The sequence below is a fragment of the Melanotaenia boesemani genome, chromosome 18 (genome assembly GCF_017639745.1).
Source record: "Melanotaenia boesemani isolate fMelBoe1 chromosome 18, fMelBoe1.pri, whole genome shotgun sequence".
Classification (NCBI taxonomy): Eukaryota; Metazoa; Chordata; class Actinopteri; order Atheriniformes; family Melanotaeniidae; genus Melanotaenia; species Melanotaenia boesemani.
Window position 1 is genome coordinate 12764036 of NC_055699.1, and position 11239 is coordinate 12775274.

General features: G+C 38.7%; 1 protein-coding gene across 1 annotated transcript; it reads right to left on the reverse strand.

Moving 5' to 3' along the window:
- Positions 1-100: 100 nt before the first annotated feature.
- Positions 101-11231, reverse strand: gramd1c (GRAM domain containing 1c). The gene is made up of 18 exons (XM_041968693.1): positions 11050-11231; positions 9787-9895; positions 9282-9405; positions 8829-8929; positions 8282-8377; positions 8113-8193; positions 5215-5333; positions 4966-5122; positions 4722-4878; positions 4493-4636; positions 4288-4406; positions 4031-4173; positions 3838-3941; positions 2283-2453; positions 1866-1932; positions 1537-1656; positions 1269-1374; positions 101-994 (listed from the first exon to the last, which is right to left on the reverse strand). The coding sequence occupies exons 2-18, from the start codon at positions 9880-9882 to the stop codon at positions 926-928; spliced, it is 1974 nt and encodes a 657-aa protein (XP_041824627.1). The 5' UTR covers positions 9883-9895; positions 11050-11231; the 3' UTR covers positions 101-925.
- Between the last annotated feature and the right edge of the window lie 8 nt (positions 11232-11239).

The following is an 11239-nucleotide window of genomic DNA, read 5'->3' on the forward strand; positions in this document are numbered from 1 at the left end:
TGATGCCAGTATGGAGGCTTCTGTAACACCTTTGACAGCGTTTGAATTTCAAACAATCTTTAATTATGCAAATATCAAGAAAAACATGAGACATCAGTAAAAAAAAAAAAAAATTTATTAAAACATTCAATGTACAAAAATGCAATCAGAGGTCTGGGTCACATTATTGGTTTCATATATACAGAATATGAGAAAGAGGCAGCTTAACAAAACTGTGCACCATGTCAAACGTTTAAGGATACAACTCTTTGTAAACATTAAACAAGGCTCAAGAATTTTATAGTTGTGCAACAGCTAAAATGAAGAAAAGGCAACCCTACACCTTTGACAGACTAAATCATACACACTAGGCATGTCAAAATGGGCTAAATTTAATCAGAAAAAAAATTACAAATTAAATTACAAAGGAGTAGATGTTTTCAAGTTTGAGTTACCAAAAAGCTTAACAGGAAAGGAAATTTAAAAATAACTAAACCTCAGCTTAATTCATAAGGCTTGTGCATAAATTAAAATATTCACATTTAAATATTACTAACTTCCCAAAGTTGAATGCATTTACAGTAGTTGTGCTGCAACATATTAAAATATAGTAAAAGGTATATCACAAAAGAAAAATCCCATCATTAAAAAGAAAAAAAAAAAAACTGTTGCAACCAGCAACAGCATCTTAAGTCAAAATGTGCTGCTCCTTATATGCCCATCATGTAAATTTGTTCTTCAGAACAGCTAGTTTGCAGCTTGAAAATATCCTGGCAACTGATGCGTAACTCCTGGCAAGACATGGCATACCTGGGGTCTGGGGATGCCTACATGGCAACATCCTATGGATACCAGAGATTTCCTGTGATGCACTTAGTGCTGCAGTCCTTTTCCATGTCAACAGGGCTGCACACAGATCACTCAGTGGGCACCAGGTGTGGCTGCATCACTGCCGTGCTGCCGTTCGATTGGCTGAAGCAAAGCTCTGCTGGAGCACCACCAGAGAGTTGCGGAGCTGTAGAGAAGAACACCCAAATCAGCTGCAGGAACACCTGCTTTGGGTATTTAAATAGTGTAGCTATGCATTTATAAGTTGGATTTCTGCCACTACTAAAACAAACAGAACTTTTTCAAAGTTATTCTTAAAGAACATGTCAGCTTCTTATATCAACTTCAGCACATCCATTTTTTGAAAACCCAAGCTAAAGGAAACTGATCTTCAAGAGATGTTTCCACACATGATCAAATTAGCTCTACAATCACATGCATTAGCAGTTTAACCATCCCACCTGTTCTAAAAGGTTAATAGAATCCTGCAGTACAGTTTTCAGCAGGTGCATGTCCTCATTGGTCCTGTATGCCGACCCCAGTTTGGGACCATATTCAGGTACCAAGCTGTCAGAAAAACACAACATTTATTCATTAGTAGACAATAATGTGTTTACTTTTGCTGGATCAGTGCATACGACACCACAACAAAAGTTTGAAATGATCATGTCATCTGCTGACAATCTACAGAAATATGCTGGGTACAAAGACAGCAGAAATGTATCTGACCTGGCCTCACTCCTCTCCCTCAGCCGATGCTTTGTGCTCAGGTACATGCGGTGGGCTACGTCCTCCATGGCCCACAGCTTAAAAAACAAGGCCAGATTCAGCACCGTCAGAATCAGCAAACTGAAAACAGCAGAAAGCATCAAGTTTAAACTGATTACTGAGGTGTACAATAACAAAACCAGACTGAAGCTTGTAAGAATATTGCAGAGGTTACCAAACACACACACACACACACACACACACACACGTCATATTAGAACCATTAAAACCATATTTCGGGATCAAGCACACACAGTCTTCATAGATGCATATCCAGTTGTCAGTCTTACATAAAACTCATGCCGGCCACTATCGTAGTGGTGTTCCATCTGTAAGCATCTGTCACATCTGTGGGGCCTGAAATACAGCAAAAGATACAAATACAATATTGTTTTTAATATCATGCAAAGCTTGAAAACAAAGACGAAATCAATACGATACAAAGTACGAAAGAACTTTGAGCTGGTTAGCTAGTAATCAGATGAGTCAATTATTTTAATATTGAAATTAGGAATTAGAAAATCATATCCTGATGCATTTATAATGTGCTAAAGGCCTCAAATTACTAAAGCAGATGGAAGAAAAAGTCCCTAAAATGTCCACCAGTTTTTACACTTATAAAAAGCTCAAATAGATTCATGTTACAACCAGTCAGTAACAGTTAAGTATCAAACCCAAAAAATTATTTTAAAAGCGAACATCAGTACCCATGCTGGTATCTCTGTATTGTTCATGATCTTGTCCGTATTGCTTGTTGGGCTTTATGTGCTCCGATAGACTTCGGCTGTAAGTCCGCCTCCTTCTCCGGAGCCCACCCATCTTCCCTGACTCTCCTCCTGCTTGGCTGACCTCTCGTTCTTCCTCCAGCAGTTCTGATTCTGCATCACCACATGGCCATAAACATATGTTGAAGAAAAAAAACAAATGAGTTAAAACATATCAATTTTTTAGTTTTTAAAAAATTTCTGCTTCATGGAAAGCCATGGATCGTATAATAGCAGTAAACTGAGCCACCCAACCAAGTTTGAGATTAGCCGTAAAAAAAAAAAAAAAAAGAAAGAAACAACACAGTATACAAGGATATAGTGGTAGTGAAAATGGACAGTCAGTAAAGTCAGACTGGGAATCTATGTGTGCACCACAGAAATAGTGCCACTTTTACTCCATCCTCTGCCTCTCTATTACATCCCTTCAGGAGTACAAAATGGAAAGATAAAAAGCCTAGAGGCATATTCTCGAGTTCATGGTTACCACAGAGAGTGTAAACCTATGTAAAGTAAAGGTCACCTGCACTCAGAGAGGGTCCCTCAGGTTCTTCTGTTAAAATAAAAAAGCAACTGCACAAATTGAGGGCATTGAATAGCTATGCACACAAGTTTGGATCAATTTCCTATTTAAAAAAAAACAAAACAGTGAAAAATTAAATAAGACAAAGTAAGTTAAGCAGACGAACATGGACTCATCATCCACAACTCCACAATGCTTCACAAAGACTTGGAGGACTATTAACCAATTAAATGTCCAAGCATGGAAAACTTTAGCACAACCATCCCAAATTATATTATGACCAGTACAGCATTAGCATAAAAGAGCCCCAATAGGCTTGTGTATGAGTACGCAGTTACCAGAATTTAGCTTTACTCACAGGGAGTCCCCAAACCTCTTTGGTCAAGTCTACTCGCAGGTACAATAAATTAAGCTCCACGATTGCCACAGAAACACTGATTTGGAAGGAGTGAGTTTAGCTTAAGACATAATGTGTTGCTAAAGTGTATAAATTTAGCATTTAAAGTAAGATGTTGGCACATTGTGAATGGGAGTTTCATTGAAGCCAGAAACTTTCTGGAACAAGCCTCTAGTGACTGTATGGTGTTGAACTGTAAAGATCCTCTGCATCAATCGAACAGAGTAACTACATCCATCTTTTATTATGTAGGTTTTATATGTGCGAAACAGAAAACAAGCAATCCTTACATACATTATCAAAAATGTATGCAATCAAATTAGTTTCAAGCTCCAGTTTGTGCTCTGTGCTTTCAACATAGGTGATAAGAGAAGCTTGCAGACAGGCGGGCAGTATATCCCTCTATATTGCATTTTGTCTTGAAAACACAGAAGTAATATGATTCAGTGCTCCAGGGCATGCGTGTTGGCAGAAATGTTTCATATCATATCAGAGATAAAATAAATCAAGTTCAGATAAAAATACAAGGAAGTGCTCTTTTCTGCTGCTACAGTGTGCAGATGAGGCCTTGTACTCACCCAGCTGTCTGAAATATTCTTCAATGCCGCTCCAGGAGTTCTTGGTAATGAAGGTCTTTACCAGTCCCCATGGCTGCTTCCTGTACTTCACATCAGAGTACACCCTAATAGCACAACACAAGTTCTAGTTTAAAAGTCAAATCAGATTAAATCTAAAAAGCATCCGATAAAAAGCAATTAAATTACACGTTACCTCAGTCGACACTTCCTCTTTGAGATACTTATGATGTAGTACCGGTTTTGGGTGTAGAAGTAATCATGATAGGGAACATCATGAGTGTGGACTTCCGCATCCACAAGGTAGTACTGACCTTCCTTAAAGTCTTTGTACAGTGTCTGACAAATAAGTACAAATAATCAGTAAGCCATAATACACCTTCTAAAAAAACACGTTTAAAAGAATAAAAATCCTTTCAAGCATGAACCTAAGCACACATAATGTAAACACACCTGGCTCTCTGTAGCGGTGGAAAACTTCCCAATCAGAGGGTTGCTGATGGTTATAGTGTAGTTCAGAGTCCGCTTCAGGTTTCCAGAGACATCTTTTTGCCAAGTAGTAAAGCTGGCATCTAAAAGCATATGAGGCAGCTGTTAATATTAGACTAAAGCTTTTGAGTAAGTTTCAGGAATGAAAGGTGATGAATACAGGTCTCACTTGTAATTTGCCGGATGTTCATAAATCTGCGAGTGAAGCTGGAGTCAGTAAATAGCATCTCAAACATTTTATCTGCACTGATGTGGAAGACCTTGTTGATATGCAAACGACCCGGCACCTGAGTCAGGCTGATTCGTTCTTCCACTGTACAGGAAAGATGTAAATTTAAAAACCAAACAAACACGAAACTCATAAGCTCAGGTATCTGCTGGTGGTCAAGGCCCATCACCTTCTTCAGTGCTGTTTGAGCTGATTTGCTCAACGCCATTCTCATTGGCGTTAAGGTCAAGAAAATTTGAGGAGCGTTTGGAGAGCCTCTCTGGGTCGAGGCGGTCCAGCGAGAGAACGGGACTGCGCTGTTGAGACGGGGTGTTTTGAGACTCATCCTGCAGGTAAGCAGAAAACAACCTTTTCCAAAAAGATGAAGATATGCAAGAAGTTTCTTAATGTTAGAAAAGTACAACTTTTGATACCGTGTTGGTAGTGCTTTGTGAGCCAAAAGGGGAGGGCAATTCCTCCCCTTGTGGTGTAGAGCTCTCTAGTGGCCCATGTTCCACTCCAGGAAGGCGAAGGGAGTGGGGCCGCTCCAGTCTCCCAAGGCCATCGTCGCCACCAGGCCTTTGTGGCAGGCTGCAGACAAACAACTTAATATATTAGCTTACAAATTAACACATCACATAGTATATATATGGGGATAAAAATGCAAGTGCAAGCTTGTTTACCTGGGCTGTGTGCTTGATTCCATTGATACCTGTAAATTCTCCATCTCTTCATGGCTCAGTCCCAGATCATTCCCATAATGCTGTTTAACCATCTGCCACAACTCCTGGCTGGTCAGAGACTGAGGAGGAGTCACAAGAACATGGAAACATCAGCTGCAAGACTTGTTTGACATTAATATACTTTTAGCTGACTTTCTCCTTAACAGAAAGGAACCAAAATATGAACACACACACACACAAAAGTTTCAGGTAACCTGGAAACCATTGACCTCCACACAGTGTTATTTACTCTTATCTCCATTGGCGACAAACAACCTGCAAACCTTACTCTGTTTAACCACTCTGACACTTATCTTAAATTTCTGTGTCAACCCTGACGACTAAGAGGAGATCACATCACCAGATATCCGAAACCAAAATCGTGTTTTTCTAAAAACAAAAAAAGTGTTTTTTGTTTTTTTGTTTTTTTAACAGGAGTCTTCTCTTGAATTTTCGTGGACCTGTTAATATAAAGAAGGTTTTGCTACAAGTCGTTAAATATGATGCTCATTCTAGGCAGACACTTCAAGCCCCTTTTAGTTAGGATTTACCCACCTGTCAGCGGCCGTGTCCCGCAGCCGTGAACTCTGGCTGTCAGACAGCGTTAAGTAACCTGGACGCTTCGCTCATTCAGGAAGTCCTGGACATGAGTGAGTTCGGGAGCGTAAATACACGTAGTCTAGACTTCCGCGAGCAAAAATTAAACAACTTGGTGTAGTTGTAGTTGATTGACAGGTTCTTTTGTTTGTTTTCGAGCGACCGCGCTGGTTTTAGATCCAACACTGGTGACGCGCCGTCAGCGCTCTGCGTGTTGTGTAGGAGGCAGGTTGTCTGTGGCCACACCTGGAGAGGTCGTTGAACTTTTATGTTATTACACAGGTGGTTATTCGCCGGATCAACAATCCCACACCCCCGTGGGAGGCTACCATAGAGCCCGTTCACAAAAATAGATTAGTTTTTGTAAAAAGATCAAATTAAAGGGTAAAAGTCCAACCTGTTATTTCACAATCAGTGCTGACTTAAGGAAACATGCTGCGTGGTTAAGCCCAAACACCAAAGGCCTGTTGTATACTGCAAGTATTAATTATTATTATTATTATCATCATCATCATCATCATCATTAACCTCCTCTATTCTTGAGGTAAATTAATTGATTTATTGGGGCCTGAACATTCCCGAAAACCCACGTAAATTTGCTCTGGCAGAACAGGAAATGTCAAAATAAGAGCACATGTCCAACCAACAGGAAATGACTGAAAAATTTAAAAAATGTAATTTCACAAATTTTATCAATAGGAAGTTTTGTTTATTTTAACCCAAATTTACATGTACGAACCAAATCACACAATTTTCTTTCATCTACAGCTAAGATTGACAATGTAAATTTACCTAAATTATAACTAATGGCTTCCTGTACAAACCACTGTTTTGCCATGACAGGAAATTGCTGCACTGCATTGGCCTAAGCAACTGGTTTTTTCAGTGTTCACAAGAGTACTTTTGTGAACACCACTGCCGGTCAGTATCTATGTTGAGTCAGAGTGCCATGTCCCATTAATACGAAATTCTGATTAATATGTTTCTAATTGAAAACAACAGGAATGTTGATTACAGCAAGATTTACAAAAGCACAAATATTTAATGTTAACTTTCCAAATGTTTCAAGTCATTGTGCAATCATCATTTCACAACTTATGTGTCATTTCAAATGGGCATTTTTCTGCAAAGTCAGCACCAAGAGGATGTATAAGTCATAAAACCACCAGACACAATGACTGTGCAAAGTTAATTGACCAAAATGCAGAAATCTTTGTGCTACTGTTGTCAAAGTAGCACTAAATAGCTTTCCAGTTTTAAAACTGTGCTCTTGGCTCATTTTGACAGCACAGTGACATTTATTATCTACATTTCTGGAGCCATCATTGTCTGGCAGCATCTTGAGACTGAGAAACCATACTTCACAAGTTTTTTCCCCTAACCAGCACATCACTTCACAGCAGCATTTTGCATTACAGAATGTTACACACTGGCAACTATATACCAAGACAATGGCCATTTTGAACGCACACCATCGCTGATTCAACAAAGAAACCCTTGGGGAAATTATTGGAGGAAACAAGGTTAAGAAAGAGAGAAAAGGACAGAGCAAGAAACAAGAGAAGTGTCACCATCTGACTTACTTTTACTCGCTGGAGAGAGCAGAAGAGAAGACGCAAGACAGATGCTGAACTATCCTTTGATAGGGGGCTTGAGTTTGTTTTGTTTTTTTTTACATTTTTTTTCCTCTTCTGGTTTGTCCATTTACTCTTACTGTACAAACACTTGGTTAATAAGGTGTATGCTTAGTTGTAGTGGGTTCTTTTTTAACTACCCGTAAATCTGTGATATACGTGGATAAATTCCTCCAAACAGGGTACACAGGGTTTCGAAAAAAAGTGAAAAAATGTTTCTGTCAACCAGGAATCATGTGGAAACCCTGAAGCTGCATGCAGGGCAAAGATCTACATGCTAATAGTAGAGGAGCACAGATAACCACAGAGATAGTCTGTAACTGAAGCAATATGCTTTGTACTCTGAACCTGTTAGATAAGTCCTTTGTAACAGACTTGACATTGTTTTGAGAGGAATTAGGCACAACATTCAAAATACTAGGCGACAGAGAAGTCTATACAGTTAACAGCCCTTTGTGGTTGAGTTGAAATGACTGAGTTTCATGGAAAGGATTTGTCTTGATGTATAAGAAATGTCTGAAAACAATAATTGGTTACACCACCGTGAGCAATTATTACTCCCACACAAAATGAATGCTGCACTCATGGGTGTGCTTTGTTGGAGGTTTTCACCTGGTATGATTCTTACCTTGTCCAACAGTGTGTTTTGCCACATGCGGAAAACACCTTGATAGCTTTTCTCTCTAGCTGAGAAGGAAGCGAAGAAGAACTAAGGGAGAAAACACAGAGTATATTGTGATTACATACTTATCAAGTGTGAAAAAGAAATGTTCCAAAAGGCCGATTAACCCAAATACCTTCTCAGAACTCGTGCAGATCTGGATGGCGTTGGGAATCAGTCGAGCTGTTTTCTCTCTGCTCATAGATGTAATATTTTTAAGAGCAAGTGTGATCTATGAAGGAGAATAACAAAAAGTGTAAATGTTAAATAAATAATGCTTTGAAAATAGATCTTCCAGCATATAGAATTAATTCTGGGACGAAACTTTGAGATGAGCAGTGACTTAATCAGGAATTTACCAGTTATGTTTGCTGTCTTTTTCTACAAGTTAACAGGAAATCATTGCAAAGATTGTATTTAGCATAACTTCATTTAATGCTCAGCTAACTATAAGTAGAAGCAGCAACCAAGCCACAAGTTTACAAGCTTTCACACCTTAAGTTAATAATGCAGGAGCAGAAACTTTATTTCACATTGTAAAAACTGTATTTTGTGTGTGTAGGAAGTGGACTATTTGCAGTTTGAGTATAATCTTGTCCTGCGGTTGTGCATTACATTTTCCCTGCATGTGTTAATGTGTATACAGCATGCTCCAACAGCATACTCGCCCACATTCTCATTACCTTTGTGCCACGAAACACATTGCTGTAGAAACAGACCCAGTTCTGTGAAAGGTACAGGCGTCCCTGAAGGAGTATGTCCCGCTGGAGGGCACATGGATAGTCTGTGCAGAAAATAAATAGCAGTCATACCACCAAGATGAATGAGCATCCCTGGTTTTCTTTTAGTTCAAAGTAAGCACATATAAAATTAAACTTGTTTAAAGGTAATGAGTGGGTGAATTACACTTTAATCAAGCATATTTTTAAAGTAAACATTTAAATTCAATCATTTCTTATTTTATTTGTGGTATATTCTGCTGTAAGGATTAGAATGTTTGTAAAACTGTGGCTTTAATGGGTAGAAGCAAGTGATAATCTGGACTGCTTTTAAAATCTTAGCATGATGGATTATAAACATCAACAAAAGAATTTGCTTTCACTTTCCCTGCTATGAGATGCAGTCTTGTTACTCACCTACCACGAGTCTCTCAGACTCTGGCAGTTCTTTGAACAGCTTCCTAAATTCCTCAAACTTCTGTTTGTAGGTCTGCAGTGGAGCTTGGGGCGCAGCAAGACATTGTCCCTGAGCATCGGAGCTCTGATAAACGGAGATGCATTACCAGTGCAGAAACATTAACTCTGTAGAGCTACAGCATATTTATTTTGGCTTTGTGTTAGAAACTGGAACAAAGTTTTTTTCTGAGTAAAGATAATAAAGATTAGGAGATAAGAATAAAACTGAGGAAAGAGTGAATAAATTTCCAGTGAATCTGAGCAAATGATGAAAGATCAGTGATAGCAATGATGTAATCTAAACCACAAGAGGGCAGTAAGAATTTCCATTCTAGTTTATTTTAGACTTCATTGGAGGGAATTAAATGAAATATTAATGTAAATGTCACACGGACAACATTCAGATTCTTGAAGCAAATGTGTGCAAGCTGAGACAGTATGAAGTTAAGGTTTTATTTCCCCTTACATCTTCATCAGAGCTCCACCTGATGTCCACTAACGATCCTGTTTCATCTGTAATGTCATCACTGCCCACTCCTGACCGGTTAGATACCTGGTCCATCTGCTCCACTGGACTGCTCACACACAAACATAAGCTGGTTTAGTGAAACTAGAGGCTATAATCTCTTTAAGAATGAAAGGTGTTAAACACTTTAATTCCTGATAAGTGTGAATCAAATAAAATGGAGAATTTCTATAAAGAGATAAGTTTGAAGATCCTCTTTGAACTCAGCTGCTATTATATCCTTTATCTTAATTATAAATTAAAGTTTCACATCCTTTTACAGCATATCATGGTAGCAAATTTCACACATCCTGAAATCTGCGTATAAGGGACTTCAGAAATAATAGATATTAAATAAGTATTTAATCATCACCCAGAAAAACTAGTATGGTTCACCTCTCTGTGTGGGTCTACACTCCAGAATCTAAACTTAATCTAACTGAATTTAATGCAACATGATACTCCACATTAATATTTACAATTCTCCATGTAGGTAAATACGGTGCCGTAACTTTAGAACAATATATTTTGGAGGGCAGGCTTGTGTGACATCAGATCAGGGTCAACTCATCCACTTCTAATGCTGTTTGGAAATGCTTAAATTATGATGTTCTTCTGTTTTAATACAATCCAGCATGATAAAGTGACGCAAAAGGTAGTTATATCTACATAGAAATCCTTTATTTCAACGCTTGTGATTTTATAAATGTCAAACTGATGAACAATATGATACTCTACAGATGTAAGGGCTCCTATTCTATGATATATTCAAGGACCCCACAGGAAATTTCTTTATAAGGTTTAATCTGACAAACTTCTAAATGCAATGTCATCATTTTAAGAAATCCACGAGGGAAGACAGAACCAGTTTGACTGGAGAGCTATACTTAGGGTGTGTGAACAGAAACCTTCGTGCTGCTGCGAATCTCCTACACACCTGTAGTTAATTACAAACTCAAAATGCCACCCTGAATGAACAAATTTGCGTTAAAATATAAAGCGGTAGTGGGGTAGAACTATCAAACACTCCTTTCTGGTTTTCTGTTAGATGATTTGCTGATAGGAAACATCAGTAGATCGGGTCTGATTTAAACTCAAAGACAATCTGATTAAAAAAAAAAACTCGCGCCTTACAGAAAGCATCTTTTGCGCACGGTCGCGTTTAATCCTCAAATCACCACGTGCGGGTTATCTTACTAAAAAGTAGAGCCGTCACTCACTTACCTGGCACGGAGGGGACCCAGGATGTCTCCTCAATTTGACCAAAGTTAAAAAATAAAAATAGAAAAAATCTAAAAAAAAAAAAAAGTTCTTCCCGCGCTGCGTTGGAGCTCTGATGGCGAGTTAAATGGCTTCTTCGGTCGTCTTATTATTGCAGGGGCGTCTCATCCAGCAAGGGAACATACCCTCAGGG

What these genes read in the sequence shown, in the direction of transcription:
- gramd1c (XM_041968693.1), bottom strand. Translation starts at nt 9,882, where the DNA reads ATGGACCAGGTATCTAACCGGTCAGGAGTGGGCAGTGATGACATTACA. An exon ending in CTCAAACAGCACTGAAGAAG is followed by an intron (nt 4,637 to 4,721) that starts GTGATGGGCCTT and finishes TTTCCTGTACAG; the next exon opens with TGGAAGAACGAATCAGCCTG. An exon ending in AAGAGGAAGTGTCGACTGAG is followed by an intron (nt 3,942 to 4,030) that starts GTAACGTGTAAT and finishes TTGTGCTATTAG; the next exon opens with GGTGTACTCTGATGTGAAGT.